Source organism: Podarcis muralis, chromosome Z, assembly GCF_964188315.1.
Source record: "Podarcis muralis chromosome Z, rPodMur119.hap1.1, whole genome shotgun sequence".
Lineage (NCBI taxonomy): Eukaryota > Metazoa > Chordata > Lepidosauria > Squamata > Lacertidae > Podarcis > Podarcis muralis.
Window position 1 is genome coordinate 12,753,655 of NC_135673.1, and position 24,525 is coordinate 12,778,179.

The 24,525-nt window shown below is 45.5% G+C and overlaps 1 protein-coding gene across 5 annotated transcripts in view; it reads right to left on the minus strand.

The window, feature by feature from the left end:
- SCAI (suppressor of cancer cell invasion) overlaps positions 1–24,525 on the minus strand; it is an 86,640-nt gene that overhangs the window by 47,393 nt on the left and 14,722 nt on the right. For all 5 annotated transcript variants that reach the window (XM_028714416.2, XM_077922523.1, XM_077922522.1 and 2 more), the window contains one exon: positions 92–223. In XM_028714416.2, coding sequence (XP_028570249.1) covers positions 92–223 — 132 coding nt within the window. The remainder of the gene's footprint in view (positions 1–91; positions 224–24,525) is intronic.

The window sequence follows — 24,525 nt, forward strand, 5'->3', positions numbered from 1 at the left end:
AATCTAGATTGCCAGATTCCAGAATTTTTGAGTTGTTGGTTTCTCCCCCAGCTCAAGCCCTACCTATACAAAACATCTGAAAGTGACTGACCTTAAGCCATTGAAGAGCTGTTTGGATTTATCCAGCAGATAACAGAAGTCCGTGACAGTTTTCCTCTCTCCCTGAGGGATGTCATCCTCCATGCCGCCTGTCGACATGGCTTCTTTCAGGGCAAACTCAGTCCTAGAAAGGGAATACAGGCAAAAATCTAGATTAGCCATGGGTGGCAGGAAGGTCAGAATGAAAATGCTGCAGCTTATGGCACATACAGTGTCATAAGAATGAAAAGGGGAAAACACACACACATGCAAACACACATCACCCTCCCCATGGAGGCCTACTAAAATCCACAAGGAGAGAGAGTCTCAGCAAGTGACTGTCATTTGCTGTTTCTTTGCTCCAATCATTACTGAATTGCATACATCAAGGGGGCCTATTAAAGTTGTGGGTTGTTGTTGTTGTTGTTTAAAAAAGATCCCTGTGCCTGTTCAATTAAGTCTCTCTAGCTTTGTCCCAAAGCAGGAATTTAAGAACAGCTCTCCTAGATCAGGCCAATGACCCATCTAGTCCAACATCCTGTTCTTGAGGTGGCCAACCTGAAGCCTGTAGGAAACCTTTAAGCAGGACTTGAGCACAACAGTACTCTCCCCTCCTGCAGTTTCCAGCAACTTATAAGTAAGTGTAGATGTGTGGGTGTAACACCCCCCCACACACATATAAAAGTTTTTCATGGTACAATAAGATAATGGCTACAAAAACTAGAAAAAGAACAGGTAGAATATGGAGTCCTCTCCTAGAGGCAATTCTCAGCCCCCACCACCTACAGAGGGTAGCAGTCCCTCCCAGATCTCACCTGGGATCCTTCTTTTCTCCTCCCAGCCTCTCCTCCTCCTCCTCCCAGCTGGGAGACCAACATTACCCTGTCTCCCACCTAGGGCCCTCCATCAACCATCTACCACCCTCATGAGCACACAATCCCCGAAACTTAACAAAGGCCCAAACATAGGGCTCCAAAAGGAAAAAGGGAACAGAAGAAAAAAAGGAAAGAAAGAGGGAGAAAAAAGACAAAAGAAAAAGAAATATTAGAGATAGATTAAGAGGGCTTCTGATTTTTTGTCTGCTGGTTACATGTCCATGTTAAAATCCCTCCACTATGTGATCCCTCCAATATGTGAGTACATATTGGAATAGTATTCCGTATTTCCTCATTCTATATACTTTAATTCAAGCCCATTTTCTTATGTTCAAATTCTGTTTCCTGTTGTTTCCTGTTGTATTTATGATAGAATCCCAATCTCCTCCTCTAGGACCTCCCATTTTCGTTTTTCCAAGTCTTTTTCTAGAGGGAGTACTGTGAATTTAATAGTATCATTCTCTGATTTCACCCCAAATCATATGCAGAGTACTTTGCTAGAAATGAAGAGAGACCAGGACTGAAGTTTTCCCAAAGCCTTTTCCCCCACTCTCAGCTCCATCAATGCCATATCCAGTTAATTTTCCATCACTGCATTTATTACTCCTCTCCTTCTTCTCAAAACCCTTGAATGGAGGGCATTTTCACTTCACCATCCAGCAACTGGTAAGTTACATGAGCAAGGGGGAGAACGGGGAGGAAGAGAGGAAAAATCGAATTTGCTTGATGCAGCTTCTAAACACCAGCTTGCCATACTGCAAGTGGCTTCCCAAACACTTGATAGCTGAGGCAAAAAAAGATTAAAAGGCACCCAAGAACATGCACACATCACCTTCCACCTCTCAGCTGTGCAATCAATTGCTAGCATAACTGTTCTTTACAACAGCCCCATCCTGCAGTATGTCACACAGTGCTAATGAATACTAAAAGGGGAAATTAAGAAAAGTAAAGTCAAGACCACAAGATACCTTCAATTAGGGCTGTTAAACTTGTAGCCCTGCAGATGTTACTGAACTCAAACTCCCAGCAGCCCAAGCCACCAAAGCCAACGGTCCAGATTACAGGGGTAGGCAGCCTAAGGCCGGTGGGCCGGATGCGGCCCAATCGCCTTCTCAATCCGGCCCGCGGACGGTCCAAGAATCAGCGTGTTTTTACATGAGGAGAATGTGTCCTTTTATTTAAAATGCATCTCTGGGTTATTTGTGGGGCCTGCCTGGTGTTTTTACATGAGTAGAATGTGTGCTTTTATTTAAAATGCATCTCTGGGTTATTTGTGGGGCATAGGAATTCGTTCATTTCCCCCCACCCCCAAATATAGTCCGGCCCACCACATGGTCTGAGGGACGGTGGACCGGTCCATGGCCGAAAAAGGTTGCTGACCCCTGGTCCAGAATGATGAGAGTTGCAGTCTGACTGTGCCTGGAAGGCTACATACAGGTTCCCTACCCCTGCCTTTGATTGACAGGTTTTTCCTCATCAGCAGACCTCCTCTGCCAGCCTTACCCTGTCTGGATCCAGCCATACTTTTCAACATGTGCCAATAACTAGCAGGAGAAGTCACCAACAGGTAAAATGGAAAGCAGGCGAATTAAAGGATCAAGGGTGCTGGTTACATGAATGCAACTGCTGCAAAGATTTGCTTCAGACGTGAAAGGGTGCCGGCCAGTCATCTCTTGCAGGTTTTTGCTTAATTATGCTCCAGGAGCCCCCAAATAATTACTGCTTGAAATAATGAGGTTTGCTAATGAGGTGTTGAAAAGCTCTGGTTTCAGTGTAAAGTGATTGCTGATTTCTTTGTGCCAAAAGCTGTGCTTAACACACACACACACACAGGTTATGAACAGAAGAATGATTTGTTCATTAAAAAACCCCCAAACCAAATCATTTATATTTTCCAACTCATCTCCCACCCTTAGTATTTTACCTCTTGAAAAATATTCAAATTCACACTACTATCTGGAGTTCCATGCCCACTTTACTGACAAACATGGCGCTGCTCAACCACCCCCACAAAAAAACCCCTACCCTGTCACACTGAATATATTCTAATGTGTGGTGATGGGCTTCTTCAGGCCATGCAGTCTACCAAGTGCTGATTTAGATGGGAAATAACTCCATGTTTCTGAGGGGGTGGGAATAGAGACCAAGGGGACTGATGGAGGCTTGGCAAGAGCGACTGGGAGACACAGTTAATGCTGATTATTTTAATGTGGGGCAACATTTATTTTGAATGGGATGTGCATGCATAAGCAACGGGATATAGGTGTGACCTGTGAAAAACACAGGGAAGTCTTTTTGGGCCTCAATGATAGTTGAGAGCAAGAAATGGTGGCAGGTACTATTTTTTCAAAGAGCAAAGCAAAATGAAAAGAGAAGGCTTTTTAACCCTGTGAGGAGGTTATGTGGAAACAGTGCCTTGGCCACTCATAGTGAGGATCACAGACAAAACAGGTTTGAAAACAGGTTTCCCATGTCACTTTCCCAAACTGTAGTTACTGTTACTATATATCTATCACCCACCTTTTCCTTCAGGGAGCTGAAAGCAATGTACATGGTTATCACCCTCCTCATTTAATCCACACAACAACCCTGTGAAGTAGGTTAGGTAAAAGGCTGTGAATGGCCTAGGGTCACTCAATCAGCTTCATGGCCAAGTGGGACTTTGAACCCTTGTCTCCCAGGTTCCAGTCCATGGGTAGGCAAACTAAGCCCCAAGGACCAGATCCAGCCCAGTCGCCTTCTAAATCTGGCCCGCGGATGGTCCAGGAATCAGCGTGTTTTTACATGAGTAGAATGTGTCTTTTTATTTAAAATGCATCTCTGTTATTTGTGGGGCCTGCCTGGTGTTTTTACATGAGTAGAATGTGTGCTTTTATTTAAAATGCATCTCTGGGTTATTTGTGGGGCATAGGAATTCGTTCATTATTCCCCCCCCAAAAAAAGATATAGTCCGGCCCCCCACAAGGTCTGAGGGATAGTGGACTGGCCCCCTGCTGAAAAAGTTTGCTGAGCCCTGTTCTAGTCTGACACACTAACCACTGAATCTCAGTGTGTCTCTACATAGGGTTGTGCTAGAGGCAAGCTATGACTCTTGTGGTGGCAGGAGTTAGGCAGGCATTTGCATAGCAAATAAACAAGAATAGGGGCAGGAAAGGTGTTATGGTTTATTTATACACCATGTTTTGCCTCTCCCCCCCTCCAAAGTGTGTGGAGTTGGACATTTTTCCAGGTAAGTGCAGAAGTGTTAATCGGGAGGCGGGTTTAATTTCTCTTGTGTAATGGGAACAGTATTTCTCCTAGTCCTCAAACATATGACATACTATACACCTGCCACTCATCTTCTCACTTGAGATAACATCAGAATACAACATCACATCTTCTATGTTTAAGTCAGCAGCTGCTGTATTACTGTATTCAAAGCAGCAGGGCAAATTGCCTAAAAGTCATCAGGTCACATCACAGTGGTAGAACATCTGATTTGCATCCAGAAGGGACCAGGTTCAATCCCCAATGACACATCTTTGCTGGGCTGGGAGAGATCTCCTGCCTGAAACCCAAGAGCTGCTACCAGTCAGAATAGGCAACACTGAGCTAGATGAACAAACAGCCCAACTCTGTATGAGGCAGCTTCCTATATTCTTAACAATGAGGACTAGAATGCTGCCGGAGGCAGTATGTTTCTGTTTATTAGTGCTTGGGAATGGAAGGAGGGAGGAGTTTTATTGCAGTCAAGTCCTGCTTTCAGGCTTCCTGTTGGGGCATCTGGCTTCCCACTGTGAGAACAGGATGCTGGCCTAGATGGGCCACTGGATTGATCCAGCGGGGCTCTTCTGATGCTCATCTGCTCAGTCATCACCAGAAACACAGTCCTCACTTTTGAGACTGAAAATCAGCCCATTAGGTGGAGTGGGGGTGGAGGTGGGAAGCGGGGGAGGAGAGAAGTTCCTTCCTTCCTTCCTTCCTTCCTTCCTTCCTTCCTTCCTTGAAATTATCTCTTGAAAATGTTGATACCACTGTATTCGCATTGAAAAGAGCAGAACATGTTGCTGTAGTTCTATCCCCAGAACCTTTACATGACGTGTACAAAAAAAAGAGAGTAAAAGACTAGGTGGAAAACACCAAGATTGAATTTACTTAAATAAGCAAGTAAACAAGATGGTGTGAACAAGCCAATGGAAGCAGAAACAGATGGAGAAATGGCAAGGCAGACCCAACAGAGAGGGGGGTGGGAATGAGAAAACTGAGAAAATGCCAGTTTCCCTGCCTCTGACAGAAAATCAAACTGGGAAGGGTGGGGAGAGAGGGAGGAGAGAGAGAGAGAGAGAGAGAGAGAGAGAGAGAGAGAGGGAGAGAGAGAGAGAGAGAGAAGGACAGAGAAACAGATATACAAAGCAGGCTAAAAATATCCAGACGCAGAACGAAAATGGGGCAACTGGAAAGAAAAGGCAGCGGAGGGGGAACGGAAGAGGATGAAACCCCAAAAGGAACAGTGGAACTATTCTGCAGAGAGGTTGTTTCTCAAGGCGTTTTAACAAGTGACACACCCAAGGTTGCATATATGTGTGACTCTTAAAAAACATGCTTAGCACAAATTTTGTATAAAATTGAATTCTGCAATCAGTACACACACACACACACAAACAGAGAGAGAGTTTCATTACTATCATTCTGTCTAACAACACTTCAGGCAAGCTTGCTCTGGATCAGGGTAGTCCAGTGTGCTTTTTGGGTGGCCCTCGGAATCATCTGATACCCCCCTGCCCTTACATTGGGTAAGCTGGGGTTTGGGAAGGAGGTGTGAGTGCTCTGACAGGTTCCTAGATTTTGCCTACGTCTTTCACAAAGCCTAGTTAGCCAGAGCCTTGTGGCTCATCGCCAAAGCTTGGAGCCTCACTAAGCCAGCTTTGGAAAGGCAGGGCGGGGCGTCAAATTTTGGCCTTGCTCCGCCATCCCCACACAACAAGGCAGTGTGCAGCCTACGGGTTCTGTGTCGAAGTACTCTTGCAACCCACTTGGTATGAAAACTCTTCATTTTTCTGATAAGGAAGGGCAAGAAAGTGGAGACAGACATCTTCAAATCTAGCAAGTTTCAGGAAGATTAGTCCTCCAAACTTAAGCAAAAACAAGGACACTATAGAAGGCTTGTGGCAGGAGAGAGAGGTCAGAGAGCCAAATGCGTTCCCCATGCAAACTCAAGAGAGCATTTGTAGGGAAACCTCCAACCTGGTGCCTTCTGGGTGTTTTGGATCTCAGCTCCCATCAACCTCATCCAGTATGACCATGCTGGGTAAGGTTCGTAGAGGCCACCAGGTTGGGTGAAGCCTGCTGTAGAGAGCGGTGGCTGGAGGAGGGGACTAGCACTAGGGATGCTGGATAACTTTAGCAGACACAGAAACAAAAACTGCTGGTGTTCACTTAGCCACCCCATGTCCAGAACAGAAAACAATGCAGTGAAGATAGAATCATGATTCACAATGAGCTTAACAAATTGGAAAACTGGACCAAAACCAACAACCTTTTCCCAAGACATTATGTTGAAGACACCAACTTAACAACTACAGATTCTGCTGTCATCAGGAGATATGCCAAGGACCAGGGAAGAACACAGTGCAATAGGGTAATAAGGGACAAGGAAGGGCCATACTTACAAATACTGGCCACCTCATAGGCACAAAGTAATTGAGAGGGGGGAACAGCATCCTTTTCACAAACCTCCCTATTAGTTTGGCACAGATATTTCCTTCCTGGTTACCCCCCACAGACCCTAATACAATGCCTCATTTCTCTACCACCTGCAACGCGTTCCTTCTGGGGATCTTGGGTTATTCACAGATTAGCAGCTGCCTTCCCAGCTACCTGCCTGCCTAATCACAGCTAAATAAGCACTTTGTGTTCTAACAAGTATTGTGTTTTTGCAGGCCACAGTTGGTTCCCCTTTACCTCAGAGGGGTAATGCTTCTGAGGCAGATGAAGCAGTCAAAATCTCCACTAATAATTTGGGGAAATGAACAGAACAAAGAATCAGAGGCAAAGAAGGCCTCGTAGGCTCACCCAGCTTCTGGCTTCATGCAGGAAATCTAGTGCTAGAATATCCTCACAACAGAGTCCAGACCAACTGCCAGATGATGCTTGAAGAGATCAATAATTCAGCTCAGGGCACCAACTTGAATAAAATATGGAAGGGGGCTAGATAAACCCTGCAAAATTATGTGTCTGCCTGCTTCAGCATATTTTTAGGACCTGCCTTATTTCTGTGACAGTAAGGTGTTTAAAATGCTTTTAAATATTTTGTTTTAAATTGTGGTTAAATATTTAACTGTTGTAACCCGCCCTGGGACTATGGGGAAAAGGGCTGATATGATAAGAATGATAATGAGAATAGGTGGGGAGCGTTATCCTCCAGTCATCAGAATAAGGCACTCCTAGTTGAATTGTTTAAAATGGTGAATGACCAGGAGCTGCTTCCTCTCTCCTTCTGGCAGAGCTCTGTGAATCTGCCCCATGGAGCAAGCAATTTGCATTCTCTCCCCACTCGTCTCTCTCTCTGCTCCAATCACAAGGGCCATCATAAATGATGTCAGAGGTTTTTGCCCAATCCCAGGTCTCTTGCCATCCAGCAAGCCTAGTACAAGTTCCTTTACAGGGCTTGTTGGGAAATGGGGTCCAAACATGGAAAAGAAAGAAACAGTACTGTAATGCCCATCAAACATTTTATTGGCAGGGCTCTCAAACATTTTGTTGGCGGGACCGAAGGGACCTGGGCCCCTAGGAGTTGGTGCCTATAATTCAGCTTCATCTGCCTCATTCTCTACCTGTGACCTTGGTTCTTACCTACCAACCAACCAACCAACCAACTCAACTCCTCTTCTCTTAAGTTTCATATGATTTCTTTCTCAATTTTGCATCCTGCCTTTCCAGTTCTTTTCCTTGCTGTTCCTTCTAATAGGCTAAGACTCCCACCAAGAGCTACATCTCTCTCATCCTCAAAACCCATCTCAAGGGAGGTGCACAAAAATCACACAGCAGGGCAAGTTGTTCCACAATCTCAAGGGGCCACTACGGAAAGGTCTCCTCCTTGGGAGGGACAGGTAAACAGCTTCATGTGTTAAAGGAACACTGAGCAGGACACTCAATATTACCTCAAGAGACAGGTGAGCTTACAAAGGCTTTGTCCCATTTGAAAAGCTGGGCGTGGCTTACAGATCCATGCAGTTTACTACTGAGGAACGGTCCATGCTGAAAGCACATGGCAAATGGCATGGAACCATTAATGTTCAGCCCAGAGAGCTTGGCAGGCAGAGGCTACAAAGACCCTAGTCAGACAAATCATGGCAGGAAGCATGTGGCTGGATGCTCAAAAAAATAAAAATTATCAAAAAAACAGCAGTGACAGTATCAAAAAAAACCCTGGTAATGCAAGGAAATGTGGGGGGGAGGGAGGGAGGGAGGGAGGGAGAGAGAGAGAACGAGACAGAGAGAGAGAGAGAGAGAGAGAGAGAGAGAGAACAAAGCCATATTCTTCCCCATTCCTGCCCACCTCTACCGAGCAGCATTACAAGGAAAACACGTCAAGCCACCAAATTTAGTTCAGAACAAGCACTGGCAAAGGAGGTGGTAGCCATTTAAAGGGAAGTGGGGTGTGCATAAAACACCACATTTCAAAAAAAAGCATCAAAAAGTAGCCAGGAGAAAAGCAGAAACTGCAGATGAGGAATCTGGGGGATGAAAGCTGGGCAGGTTATGTGATGGGTGCGAATATATACCAGCTGAGCTCTTGGAAAATATACTGCTCATTGTGCCAAAATATTTTCATCAAATTATTACATGAAATTTACATACTGCTTGACAAAAAAAAATGCAAAGCAGTTAACAAGGAGAATAAAAAATAAAATCATTTTAAAAACAATTAAAACCAGCTATTTAAACATTCAAGGAGTAATTAAAATCAAAGATAAACGAAAAACAGGTTAAAGCACATCAACATTCTATATATCCAGATAGGTTTCCCTAGACAAAAATGTTTTCAGAAGGTGCCAAAAACAGTAATAGTGAAGGTGCCTGTCTGATGCAAATAGGCAAGGATTTCTAAATCTTTTAGTGCCATACTAAAAGATCCATTTATTACAGATGCAAAACGGGCATTATGTTGTACCCGTAATAGTGCCAGTTCTGCAGATTGTGGTGATCGAATTGACATATATAGGGTAAGGTGATCTCAAATCTGATTCTGTAGCAAATCGACAACCAGTGCAGGTCTCTGAGCAGAGGTGTTACATGCTGACAAGTTATCATTCCTGTTAGTAATTATGCCGCAGCATTTTCCATTAACTGCAGTTTGTTGATCAAGTGCAAGGGAAGCCCCACACAGAGCACACTGCCATAATCCAACACATGGGTGAGGTATAGATCTCAAATGCCTTGGCTCCCGAACAAATCAGCTCCCGAACGATCGAAACCTGGAAGTGAGTGTTCAGGTTTTTGAACAATTTTCAGAAGCCGAACGTCCAGCATGGCTTCCACGGCTTCCACTTGGCTGCAGGACACTCCTGTAGCCAATTGGAAGCCACACCTTGGTTTTCGAACGGTTCCGGGAGTCAAACGGACTCCTGGAACGCATTCTGTTCAAGAACCAAGGTACAACTGTATTCCAGGTGTGGTTTGACCAAGGCAGAATGATGTACAGTGGTACCTCAGGCTAAGTACTTAATTCGTTCCAGAGGTCCGTTCTTAACATGAAACTGTTCTTAACCTGAAGCACCACTTTAGCTAATGGGGCCTCCTGCTGCTGCTGCGCCGCCAGAGCACGATTTCTGTTCTCATCCTGAAGCAAAGTTCTTAACCTGAGGTACCATTTCTGGGTTAGCAGAGTCTGTAACATGAAGCGTATGTAACCTGAAGCGTATGAAACCTGAGGTACCACTGTAGTCTAGAATAACATCAGTCTTTTTTTTGCATGTACATCACATTGTTGATTCATGTTAAGCCTGCAGTCTACTAAGACCCCTAGATGTACTACTGGCAAGCTAGATGCCCCTCCCCATCTTATATTTGTGCAGTTGGTTCTTCCTGCTTAAGAGGAGAACCTTACATTTGTCCCTATTGAATTTCATTCTGTTAGTTTGGGACCTGTTAAGGTAATACTGAATTCTGATTTGGGTCTAGTTAAGGTATTCTGCAGCATTAGCCACCCGTCCCAGTTTGAGGTCATCTGAAAATCTGAGGAGCATCCCCTCAATACCTTCATCCAAGTTGTTTATAAAGATCTGTTCCTGTACCTTTCCTGGTATCCAGTGCTTAAAACAAAAATAAGAAAAAAAGGTGCTGGTACTCATCGTGAAGTTGTTACACTAAGTGTTACACTTTTAACATTTGAAGAAGCAAAAAGTTTCGGTACTGCATTCCCTTGAGTACTCCCAGAAAAAAAGCTGACTAGTTAGTAGCTACCTGGGACTTCTTTCCTCCCCGTTTTGAATATGGGGATGGTGACATCATTTGCCCACATCCAGTCTTAGAGAACTCTTGGGGAACAGGTAAGGTCCTTTAAGATTATAAACAGAAGCTATGAGATTACATCCACAAGCTCCTTTAGTGCTGTTGGGTGCAGTTCATAAGGCCCTGGAGATTTGAATTCATTTAAATTAGCTAGGTGTTCCCTTACCACCTCTTTTCCTTGCTTGGGCTGCAGCTCCCTTTTTACATCATTTATTCTGTTATCACCAGGTTGGGCACTGCTTTCCTTTTGGGTGAAGACAGAGGCAAAGTAGGTGTTGAGCAGTTCCGCCTTCTCTCTGTCACCCAATAGCATTTATCCATCTTTCGACACAGAGGACCTACTACTTGCTTGCTCTTCCTCTTGCTTTGAACATAGTCAAAGAAACGTAGTTATTTTTAATCTGTCTTGCAAGCCTCAGTTCATTCTGAGTTTGGGGCCTGCCTGACCTCCCAGCAGCTGTTGACTACTTCTGTATATTCTTCCTTTGTGATTTCTTCTTTCTTCCATTTCTTATACACACCCTTCTTACATCTCAGCTCATTCGTCAGCTCCTTATTTAGCCACACCTGGTTCTTTAGGTGCCTTCCACTTTTATTTCTTTTTGGAATTGGCTGCCTTTATGCCTTCAGTATTGCACCTTTAAGAAACTCCCATGTATCTTGGATTCCCTTCTCTTTGAGTATTTCTGACCATCGGACTTTACCTAGTAGTTCCTTAAGCTTTTTGAAATCAGCCTTCTTAAAGTCCAGTGTGCATGTCTGACTACACTCAACTTTCCCTTGGTGTATAATGAAATCAATGAGGACATAGAATCATGGAATGACAGAATTGTAGAGTTGGAAAGGACCCTAAGGACATCTAGTCCAACTCCTTGGAATGTAGGAACCTCAACATTCAGTCTCCCATTCAGTTTGAAACCATACTGGATCCTGCTTAGCTTTGTGAATGTGCTAGAAGTTTTATTGCTGCACCACTGCCAACTGAAAACTTCCCCCCAAGTTCCCCCATACTTTCACTTCATTGATCAGTTTCTCCCCATTAGTGAGGACCAGGCCCAAGAAAGATGACTCCCTTGTTGCTTATTTCACCTTCTGGGTAATGAAATTGCTAGTGAGGCAGTGGAAGAATATGTTGGACTCTACATTCCTGGCAGAGTTTGAGTTCCAACAGATTGGGGGGGGGGGGGGAATGAAGTCTGCCATACTACTGTAGCTCTTCTTTTTGAATGTTAAGTAATCTGCTATACAAAAGCATCATCCAAGTCTGGCTGATGGTCTGGCTTGGAGGCCTATAGCAAACACCCACACTAAGGACTGCTGTCTCCCTCTCCTACAATTTTTACCCATAATCTCTCAACTTGCTTTCCATGCTCCAAGTCATGGATCTCTTCACAAATGCACAGATCTTCCCTATTCTTCCCTTCCTGTTTGATCTATTTCTTATAAGCAGGTTGTACCCCTCAATTTCTACATTCCAGTCGTGAGTCTCATCCCACCAGGTTTCAGTAATTAGGCCTATTGGGGTCATATTTGCCAGCCTGTATTAAGAGTTCAAGTTCTTCTTGCTTGTTTCCCATACTCTGTGCATTCGTGTAGAGAATACTGAAGCCATTGGTCATTCCTCTGAGGACTGCTGCTGGCTAGCCCTGTATTTCTCTCCCTCTCCCTCTTTGCCTCCCTCGGGGCTCACGATGGCCCACCTACAAAGGAGCGAGGGAGGCATCCATTATGCTTGGAAGGTCGAAGTCACTGCAAGGGTGGGAGGCAGAGAAGTGGCACTGTAGAGTATAGAGTCTGGGGGTTTTCAGTCAACTTGGAGCCACCTTGAGAAGGACAAGAGCTGTCAGACCCACCCACACAGTTTTGAGGGTGGTGATGAGGACCTCAATAAAGGGGGGATGAAGTCCAAACCAGACAGGGGACATTTTCCTCCAAAAAAAGGATTCTGTTTTTCTAGGGGCAGGTGGCAAACCCACCTCTACTACACCCAAGGCAAAAAGAAACTCAACAATGCATGTGTGCAAAAGCTCTCTCTCTCTCCCTATCTCTCTACAGGCTATAAAGCTGTCAAAAAGAAAGTCAGAGTGCAGCACACTACAGTAGGACATTTCTGGCCCACCCAAGTCTTGCTGCTTCTCTCTTTAGCGCAAATGGTTATGTCAAAGCAGCTTCCCTTTTTCTTTTTTTAAAAAAACTACTCAGCTTGGGGAGGGAGGAGAGTGGTATTCAATATGCCACTTACTAGACTTGGCGCATTTTAAATGCCAGTTTAATTAGACGCCAAATTATTTCCCCCGAGTTATCAGCCAAGCTCTGGACAGCGATAAACTTCTCATGACCCAGGGAACTGATCGATGTGACCCAGTGAAGCTCCTTAAGCTAAAATTAGAAGAAAGAGGGGGGGAAGATTGGGGCGGGCGGTCCTTTATTTTATTTCAGGCTCCAGCAGTTTCAATTACTTTTGCTTCCGGCTCTGTCCCTTAATAACCTGCCAGCATCTCTGCAAGACAGAACAGAGGGGGAAAGGACAGCAAAGAGTTTGGTAATACTGATGGACAATGTGTATGATAAAGAATACACAAATATTGGTTGTGTTTTGCTTTATACACCATAATGGTGGGAGTGGTAGGCAACCTCCAACCTCTGGGCATGGCAGATATCCTAATTTGTCCCTACCCCCAAAACACAGCAGCCTGCCCTACACCTGATGTTATATGTGGGGCAAGCAAATTTGCATCTGCAAAGTATTAACATATGGAGCAGGTGCATGCTGGCTTAAAAGGTTCCAAGAATAGCCCTTCTTATCTAGTTTGGGAAAAGGCATCAGCCAACAGGGCTGGGAAAGAGTCTTTCTCTGCCTGAGAGCTTGGGAAAGTCACTGCCACTTGGGATTAGATAGTACTGGGCCTCATCAGCCTTCCCCAGTGTAGTACCTGTCAGATGTTTGGGACTAGAACACCCATCAGCCTCAGCCAGTGAGACTAACAACATGTAAGGTAAAGGTAAAGGGACCCCTGACCATTAGGTCCAGTCATGGCTGACTCTGGGGTTGCGGCACTCATCTTGCTTTACTGGCCGAGGGAGCCGGCATACAGCTTCCGGGTCATGTGGCCAGCATGACTAAGCCACTTCTGGCGAACCAGAGCAGCGCACAGAAACACCGTTTACCTTCCTGCTGGAGCGGTACCTATTTATCTACTTGCACTTTGACGTGCTTTCGAACTGCTAGGTTGGCAGGAGCAGGGACTGAGCAAGGGGAGCTCACCCTGTCACGGGGATTCGAACCGCCGACCTTCTGATTGGCAAGTCCTAGACTCTGTGGTTTAATCCAGAGCGCCATCCCAATTTTGGAAGGACTGAGCTAGATGGGTCATGGCTCCATACAGAATCCTGTTCTCACAATTGCCAAACAGATGACTATGGGAAGTCCCCAAGCAGGACCTTAGCACAAGAGCACTCTCCTCTCTTGCAGTTTCCAGCAACCGGCAATCAGAATCATTTCTGCCTCCAACAGTGGAAGTAGAGCAGAGCCATCAGGGTTAGTAGCCACTGGCCCTCCTCCGTTAATCGGGCTATTTCTCGTTTAAAACCATTCAGGTTGATGGCCATCACTGCGTCCCATGGAAACATATTCCAGAGAAGGTAGATTACCCATTCCGCTGAAGCAGATACCCATGGAGAGCAGTGGGCCAGGCATGGCAGAAGCAACTTTCTAAACTTCCTTTTGGGTGTACCAGGTGCCTTCCTGTTAGCAACACTGGTTGCTACTCACAGCCAAGCTCTCTGCACTGCACAGTAGGACACAGGATAGGTAACAGCAAAGGGCCTAGGTTCTACAGATGAATGGACTTATTTCCTGCTGTGGACCGTCACTGTCTTTCAAGTGGCTGTGGTGCCAGCTACTCATCTCCCTCATAGACGTGATCTAGCAGTCAGATCTGCTTTTTGCACGTACGTTGTTTAGCACCGGAGATGGAGGAGGGAGAAATCTAGTGATAGATTATGCTGCAGATTGAAGCAGTTTAGCTAGGCAGTCAGGCGGAACTGCAGGAATGGAAAGGGGAGAGAGAGGGACCTGGATGGTACATTAGGCTTAAGAGAACCAGGCCTCTACCACAACTCAAAATAAATTCCAAGTAGAATATAGGGAATTTGTTCCTCCATCCTAGGAAAATCTATTCTAAGGAGACACCCACAAGAGATGGTGGAATCTCCTTCCTTGGAGGTTTTTAAGCAGAGGTTGGATCAGAGGTGTACCTAGACTCCCTTCTACCCTCGGAAAGGAGATGTATTGGCACCTTTGAAGCTGGAAGAGACAATGTACCAGAACCTTCGTAAAAAAGTTTTTTGCCACCTTTCCCACTTACCCAGTGATTTCCTCTGTGGCCATCCAGGTTGGGTCTGCTCTCCTCCATCTCTATTGGTCCATCTCTCTGTTCCTGCCTCTCTCTCTCCATCCCTCCACTCACTGCTTTCTCTTTGGTCTCCCCCCCCCCCCCAGTTTTTCCTCCTCCTGCAACTCTCCCCACTTCTAACTGGAGAGGGGACCCTGCAGGGTTGCTGCAACGGCCTATGCCAGTGACCAGATTTCTCCGCCAAGGCACTCAGAGGAGCCTGCATGCCTCACCCAGTTCCACACAGCTATGGAAGAGCAGCACAAGAGGAATGCATGGACAGACCTTCTAGCCACTCTGAGCCAGAGTGGAGAGGCATGATTTTTGCAACCCCCCCCCCCCCCCCGCTGGGCCTGCACCCTTGACGGACCAACCCTGGGTTGGATGGCCATTTGTCATGTATGATCTAGTTGAGGTAGATCATTGCAGGGGGTTGGACTAGATGAGGAACCTTGGGGTTCCTTCCAACTCTGCAGTTCTGTGATTCTATGACTCAGAGAAAGACAACTCTTAATCACATAAACAGTACTAGTCTCAGGCCTTTGCCTCAAGCAACATACTACCTTGTATACAGGTCTCTAGCCTTTCTAGAGCGCAACCTGCTGTTCCTTGGGAGTACCTGATCCTATCGACTTCCTATCTGTGGTTTCAGCTGTTAGTCTCATGGACACACCTCTTTCCACTACTGAGTTTAACTGGACACCTGGCTATACATCTGCCTCTGGCCATCCACTTGAAGAGTGCCACCTCCCTTGCTTTGGCTAGGAGCTACTCTAGCGATATCTGCCACTCCATCCAGCTCTGAATTATTCATGGGGGCTCTCTGCTAGAGGCCAAAATTTTAGAGATGGGAAGGCCGGGGGGGGGGGGGTGGACTGGTAAAAAAGCTGGTTTTAAAAAAATATGGGGGGGGAGGTTTTTCCCCAACGGCTTCGGGGGGAAATGGGAAAAAACCCTGTGTCCGTCCCCCCCCCCCATGTTTCTGGTTTTTTTCCAGGCCTTCCCATATCTAGGCCCAACATAGCAATATGGGGAGCTGCCTTATATCAAGTCAGACCATCTAGCTCCATTTTGTCTATGTAGAATGGCAGCAGCCCTCCAGGATTTCAGATATTGTTTTCTCCCTGAACCTGGGACCTTCTGCATGCAAGGCAGATTGTCTCCCAGTGAGCTACCTCTGGTGCCAGCAAGTCAGCTGAGGGCTTAAGGAAAGTGTGTCAACTTCTTTATATTTTTGGTTATAGTCATTTTGCTGCATGAGGCGGTTCACAGTTTTCTGCCGAGCTCTGAAGTTCCTTTGTAGCACGAAGCAATGCAGATCTGCAGGGGATGCACATTTAATGTTTATATAAGCCAGCCGTTTTTCAAACTGTGTTCCAGGGAATCTTATCAGCTCCTCAGTAAGAGGATCAGTAACGCCAAACAAACTTCCCTAAAGACAGCTTGCCTGCCCCTACAGATCTTCCTCACCTGCTGGGGCGCATGAAGCATGCCCTAGATTGCACTCCATACATGCAGGGCAGGAGCAATTCCCAAGAAGTGCAAGTATCCTACACAAACTGAAAGTATGCCCTAAACCAGAAGCAGGGAACCCCAGCCCTGCCTAACGACCTAATCCAGCCCACCGAACCTTCCAGAGTGGCCTTCCACAGGCCCCTAGCCCAATTTAGCTGTGGTGGTGATAGCAGAAAACTTGGAGAAAATGTGACAATGGACCTTCATTGGGGATGGAGGGAATCCACAGATGGGCTGTCCCTCCCAGTTACTCAACAGGCAGGAATATGCAAATTAGACAGATGTTAGGGCAACTGGCAAGGCCTTGACAAGTTTGTGATGGAGGCATTGGGCAGGAAGCTGACCCATGAGAGAGATCCAGTGATTTATGGGCGGCGAGGGGAGGGAGGGGGAAGGGTTTCCCTGCTGTCTCCTAGAACCAGAATGGGCTTGAAGAGGGAAGTGCTGAGATGACCTCCATGCAGGAGAAGTCTCAGGTTGCATGTGAACACCACCAGATGAGGGACATAAGCCTGGGGGAGAGGCTTATGTTTCCACTGCTCCATCAGGCACAAAACTGGAAAAGTTAATGTCAGATACAAAGATGCTTGGGGACGCGGATGGCGCTGTGGGTAAAACCTCAGTGCCTAGGACTTGCCGATCGCATGGTCGGCGGTTCGAATCCCCGCGGCGGGGTGAGCTCCCGTCGTTCGGTCCCAGCTCCTGCCCACCTAGCAGTTCGAAAGCACCCTTAAGTGCAAGTAGATAAATAGGTACCGCTTTATAGCGGGAAGGTAAATGGCGTTTCCGTGTGCTGCGCTGGTGCAGGCTCGCCAGAGCAGCTTCGTCACGCTGGCCACGTGACCCGGAAATGTCTTTGGACAGCGCTGGCCCCCGGCCTCTTAAGCGAGATGGGCGCGCAACCCCAGAGTCGGTCACGACTGGCCCGTATGGGCAGGGGTACCTTTACCTTTTACCTTTACAAAGATGCTAGAAGCATGTGTGCATGTGCACCTTAGGAGCTGGGCAGTACCGCCCTCAGGCCAACAAAGAATCTCCACCCCTGCTGTAGAGATACTACAGAATTCTCCCCAAAATACAGGATCCCCACAGCAGATGTGAAAATAGTCCTCTAAAGATTTGTGCTTGTGCAACGGAATGTCTCCCACTGTGCCTCCCACTCTTTTCGAACCTGCTCCATAGGGTTAGGTCCAGACACAAAACAGATATGGGAGAGAAATATAGGTGAAGAAGAGGGGGGAGTTCTGTTGCATAAACATGTTTCTTTGTGCTAACAGATCTAGTTACTTCACGCTACACTTAATACCACCCAGAGAGTCTGAATGCCACCACTATGAGCAAATATCAATAAAATATGAAGTGTGGCCATCCTAAAGCTTCAACCAAAGAGCAGCACAATGCCAGATTGTGAAAAGAAGATACATGCAAGGCATCAGAAATCAGAGAACCATAAGGGGGTGTAAATGAAATGCCTTGTTATTTTTAGCATTTAATAGCAGCTGATGGCTGGTGGTTAGAGGCAAACAACAGAGCCCAATTAAGACAGCAAGAACAAGACTAGGCCTCACCAGAGCCCCAGTCAGCCTTTGCGCATATATTCCAAGAAATAAGTAGCTATTAATTCTATTCATTTTAGAAGGCTATTCCTTCCACTTGTCATTTGCTTTGACAGTCTTTCTTTCTTTCTTTCTTTCTTTCTTTCTTTCTTTCTTTCTTTCTTTCTTTCCTTCCTTTCTCTCCCCCCTCTCTTCTGTGTACCCCAGACACCTGTAGAGACATTACAATTTTATATACAATACCGCTCATACAGTGAGTTCCTCCCTTTCAAGACTTCTATTTCTAAATACTAAAACACAATAAATGCAACTTATTTTGAAAAGGGCAGATCTGCAGCAACAGAATTAGCCATTTTTATTCCTTTAAGTCGGGGATAACTGGCTCACCACTCTGCAGCATTATACCACAAATAAGGCACATACCCTTTCAGAGCAATGCGCAGAGGTGCAAACAACAAGTTGCAAGGGGTTGCACAAGTGTGTAAGGTTGCAGTTTTGGAGAGGAGCTGGGGTAAGAAAGAGACATAGTTTTCACCTCCCATAATCCTTTCTCCATGTCAGGTGCACCTGCCCAAACTCATGCAGGATTCCAGATGCATATACTTCATAGGACACACAGTTCAATTCAGGTACTGCCACAATCCCAGCAATGAAATCATTGGTGGAAATAGGTGGGTGGGTGTCTATTATTTTTTAAAAAAACAAATAAATGGGGGGGCATGGCTAGCTGGAAAGGTAAATGGGGGCATGTCTGTGTCTCCAATCCCCCCAGGACAAAATCTAAGCAGAGTGGGTCCTATTGACATCTAAACAAAAACTTTTATACAGCCCTAGCAAGGTGATGATACAAGGAGTACAGGGACCTAAAAGCAAATCTGCAAGGTTAGATTTTCAGGAAGAAATAGACGGAGCTCTGTCTGAGGCTTCAGAGGAGGCCTCAGACACTGACATGACCAAAGGCAATATGAGGACTCCAAAAGGCAGGAGAGTATCTGCCACAGTAGGGGAGGACAGAGATTCAGATGACTACATAAATTTAAAAAAGGCACTGGCCTTAGACTGGGGAGCAGCCCTAGCTCTGCTTGAGTAGAAATTTGATGTGCTATCTAACCAGCTACCAGATATTTTTAAAACAGCAAATGATGCACACAATCTTGCTCTAACCAATCAGTCTGAGATCCAGCTCTTACAAATGATGACTGAAGATTTAGCTATGAAGCTGGAAGAACAATTGGACAAGGATTTGAGGGGTGAAATAGTCTACCAAGCTACTAGAGAACCAGGAAGTGGGGGGGGGGGCATGGTTCAATTCATTACTGATTGGATACTCTCTCTGAATAGAAACATACCACTGTCCCCCAATGACACAGAAAGGGCTCATCAGGTTCCAGGAGGCAGAAGCAGAACTGGGGAAGCCCTGAGAGATGTGGTAATTTGCTTTGAACACTATAGGCTCAAAGACTCAATTTGCAAAGCACTACAGAATGTTAAAAACTTAAAGTACAGTGAAGCCACCATTGAAATATTCCAGGACATCAGCCCGGATGCACCCTACACATGGATGGTAGGGTGCTCTCTGGCCTTAAACATCGGCACTAAAAGAAGTGGGCATAGCATATCACTGGGGCTTTTAAGTTAATAGTCCAGCACAAAGGCAGAACCTGGGTTGTGAGTGATAACAACCAAGCTGACAACATGCTCAACGAGCTCTAGCTCCAAGCAGCAGATGACCCTCCCCAGCGCCTCTCCCCATCTCAAGTACCACAACAACCATATGACCTGAAGGGTGCTGCTTCCCTAACATACAGCAATCTATTAGATGAGGGGTCAGCAACCTAAGGTCCATGGGCCATAAGTGGCCCACAGGGGTTGTTTAACTGGCCCACGAGCCGCCCCCAAACCAAGCCACCCGCTCGGTGAGTCCCCGCACGCTGCGCTAAACTGGCGCAGCACGGTGTGGGGACTCGCTTCTGCGGCACGGGAAATCACGTCTGCGCAGACGCAGATGCCAGAAATTACATCTGGATGGAGATGTAATTGTGGGCGCACCCACTCACACATGCGTGCAATCCAGCCCACGGAGGGATCACCACTGGAGTGAACCAGCCCAGGTGAGGTAAATCTTGTCGACCCCTGTATTAGAACATGAAGTAGGGGGTGATAGAGGCCTTATAACTGTATGAAAATCAGATTAAGGCCATCCAGTCGAATATCACAAATGGAAAGGTATTTGGACCCACCCCCCCAATATCTCTGCTCCTTGCAGGAAGACTTGCTCAAGGACATCCTCCATTGGCACTGGACACCAATCAGGCTGGCACAAATTAATTCCTCCCTTTCATATTGGAAGGGCTGTGGAAATCTTGGGGCATTTTTTCTTAGCTGGTGGGAATGCCCCCATGTTAAAAAAACTTTTGGAATAGAGTATTGTCACTTATATCTGAAATTACAAGCCAACCCCTTTCTCCAAATCCTGCCTTAGCCCTACTATCTTTGGACACTGAATTCAACTCCACCCTGCACCACAGAGAACTAGTAGGCTTCTTACTGACCACAGCATGACCAACAATAGATCAATGTTAGAAGAACCAGACTGAAATATAAAATAAAAAAGTAATATGTTTGAATGCTGAATGCGAACATTTATGTCTAGAGTCAATGGATAAAACAAACACTATTAGATGTACTGCTAGATGGTGCTTAATGGTTCCTGTATTTATATTTATATCCGTATAAAAACCAATAAAGTTTTGTTAATAAATAAATAAACCAGGCAAAGCAATGAGATCAACCAGGATTAAACTGCAGTGCAGATATGAGCTAAGAAATATATGAAGCTTCATTGGATCTTTTTAAAGAAAGAAACTGCCCCCCATAAACCTAACTGAACCTCAATACATTTCACCTACGACAAAGTGACCAAAGGGAAGGTCTCTCTGCATTTACTAAAACTGCCAGCATTTCAATCCTGACATGCCGAGAAAGACAGTTGGGAAGAAGGATATAATTACAGGCACCATTCCTTTTATTCCATATGCATGTTACACTAGCTGTTTTCTCTCTCCCTCACCCATAAATTGCTCCAGCATATAACAACATGATTTGGACTCAACATTACTATACAGGAGAGGCTAATCCTATCAAGGGTCCTTGACAGAGCTCTTAAGACCCTCACAGTGTTTAAATGGCAAGGGGGAACGAGAACAGGTCAAGGGAGATTTACAGTTATACTGCAGCTTGCCTTCGGAGCAAGAACCAGTGAAAGGTGCAGACATGTCTACCTGGGATTTGGTTTGCATCTGTAACCCACAGAGCAATTGATGAAAGAGGTGAAGGGCAATCAAGTAGAAAATCAAGTGTAGAATGCTTCAGCCAGATGTTAAAAGAGGAATCCTAAAGAAGCATTCCGGAGACTTCCAAGGGCTATACGGAAAAGTCTGAGGCATTGCATTTAGCTCCTAGGACTTGAAATTCCCACCACCAACATAGATGTTACTGCTGCTGCAGCTATTTCAAATGCTTTTCTTTGAATATTCCATGGCATCCTCAGTGGCAAATACTTATCTACTCACACCAGAAGTGCACAACTTAAGAAACTATGCCCAAATGACACCATATGTATTTGTTCCCTAGAAGATGCACTCTCTCCTCACTTGGGCAGCTGGATAGTCTGCAGCTCTTGCCCGTTCCTGGTGGCAGGAGCAACTGTTGAATGCTCTGCGATGTAAAAAGAAAAAAAGGAGTCCACTGTCTTCAGAGGTTACTGATGTTGTTGTAACTGTTTCAACTGCCCCTTCTGATTTAGCAACTGTAAGGGGCCTCAAATTTGGTCACTCAAAGAATAAACATACAGCCCATTTCATCTTCTTACTACATCACCATTCTACAGCAAGTTCAATCCACTGATAGAACAGCAACAGACAGCTCCACACTGGCACAGCATTTTTCTTTTTCCGACTTAACTCCTTGGCGAAGCGAAGATGTTGCTACCACCACGACAGTGTCATGGAGACTCTCTGTTGTTATAATTACAAAGAACCAACATCCTAATAATTATTTTCCTCTAATCACCCACATGGAAAATTGTATGTGTACAGGAGAATGTATTTTTAAAATTAGCTACTCTCTCACAACAACCAAGGTTGGGCGGCACTAGCATAGAGACAAGAAGAGGAACTCCATTCTGAGATCCAGACAGAGTTTCAGGGCACCTCCAGACTCACATTGGTAGCTTGACCGAAGTGAGATGATGGTCCTCCTCCTCAGAGGCCCAACCTGAACAGGAATGCATGCATTCAGGTCCATGAAGAAGCATTTTTGTGAACCAGCTGAGACTCATGATGCAGTGCAGTAATCGTGTGGTTGCAATGACACTAAAAGGGAAGGGGTTTATCAATGCGAAAACAACCACCTCTAGCAAGGAACCACAGCTCTACAGTAATGCACATGCTTTGCTTGAATATCTGGTTACACCCTTTGCTCCTTCTGCACTATTAATCTGTAGCAGAGCATACCACTTTAAACAGTCATGGTTTTCCCCAAAGAATCCTGGGAAGTGTAATTTGTTAAGGATGTGGAGAGTTGTTAGGAGACCTCTCTTCCCCTCACAGAGTTACAATTCTCAGAGGTTAAATGACCAATTCCTTTTCCAAAGAAACTTTGGGAATTGTAGCTCTGTGAAGAGAAGAGGGGCCTCCTAACAACTCTTGGCATCCTTTACAAACTACACTTCCCAGGCTTAAAGTGGTATGATGGTGCTTTAAATTGGATTGTGCAGGTGGAGCCTCAGTCTCTTCCACTCCTAAACCAAAGAAAGGAGACAGCAGCGGTAGTGGCAACAGAACTGCTGCAGCTCACTTTTAAGCCCATTTCACAACTCAACTCCCAACCCACTAGCTGAAGGAGAACAGCAACAAATCAGAGAAAGACAATGCCACCTCCTCTCCCACTTATGTTTGAGGTGCTCAAACTGCATTTGTTGCTGCATTTAATCCTGCATTTGTCCAACCACCACCCTCAGTGCTTCCTCTTTCAGCACAGTTCACGACCTCTTGTCCAGTCCACATACAAAAGCCAAAGGCTACCAACATCACTATGGCAGTCTTGACGCCAACTTAATCAGTTCTTCTTTCTTTTGTTTTCTTTTAAACTGAAGTTGCCATTGATTCAGTCACTGAGTGATCAGCTTCCCAATTACCCAGACAGGCAGCTGGAAGTCAATTCAACTTCCCATAAAAAGAAATGAGAGGTGGACATCTCTCCTGTCCTGTGCCAAAGGTTTATTTTAAGTAAAAAAAAACAGAGGCCAGAGGTAGAGCTCTGTGTGCACATGCACGAATGCATGTGTGAAGGGTGGAAAAGGGGGGGGGGGATACCCAGGGAGTAGTAAAGCCACCGGACTTTGCCTAAAGTGAAATTTCAGGACAAAAATCATGGTAATAATAAATAAAATAAATAGCAACCAGTAGGGCTGGGCCATATATTGATATATTGTCGATTTGAAGTCCGTTTGTGATATCAGTTTCACAATTTTTGACCTGGCAATATATCGCAAATCATGGAGGGGTGTGTGTGTGCAATGCAAAAATCACAATGTGGAAAACACTGTGAAGCCATCCAATGCATCTCTCGATTCCTGCAGCCCCTGTTAACTCAGACAGCTCAACTCTCCCCTGCTTCCTGCAGGGGGCAGCGAATCACAAGAGCAGGTGTAGGCAAAACTCACCATGCAAGAAAAACTTTGAAGCCAGCCAATGCTTCCACATAGCTCCATCCTTATTTCAGACATCGTGATGCATCAGTATATCATAATATTTAGCTGGAGATACATCACAATGTTGCAAACCAGACATTGCCCAGCCCTAGCAAGCAGTAACCCCCAGTTAGGCACAAGAACATCTGAAAACAGTCAATTGCCTTAATGATTATCAGCACTTTTAAAAAAATATTGTTTTAACAGTGCACACTGCTTTTATGTTTTATGATATGGCAATATATAAATATTTGCATAAATAAATAGTAATGGAAACCAATAATTATGCTTGTACTCAAGACTGACTGGCCAGGACTGTAGAAACCCCAGCAGTTGAGGCTCACTGTGCCAGATTGTCTCCAAGTTGCAGAATAGAGGAAGGCAGCCAACTCCTTTTGCTGCACATGAGGTGGCAAGATGCCAGTTTCACTCAGAGCAGAGCCAAGTCCTGCCCCCTTGCATTGAGCAGTCAGGAAATGCATCCCTAGGAAGAGCCAAGTTCCTGGAGAGCATTGGAGTGACAGGGCTAATTCTTGCTTCTTCAGAAGGCAGTCCTCTGGGAGGAACAAACTCACTCAAGCTAGACACACAATTAAAACTAGCTCTGGACAGTCTGTCCAACCATGGTTAAGAGAGAGATCAATCAGGGTTTCATCTGTACCAGACCAGAGCATAACAAGGCCCATGCAAATATCATTTCAGAGGCTCCAAGATCTACTCTGCTAAAAAAGCTCTCCAAATAGTTTTGGGTATATCCCTCTCTGCCAAACCTCTTCCATACAGGTGAGAGAGTTACTCTGTTCTATGGAGGAAAGGCAGGATATAATACAAATACATACAGGATACATCATCAATAGCTAACA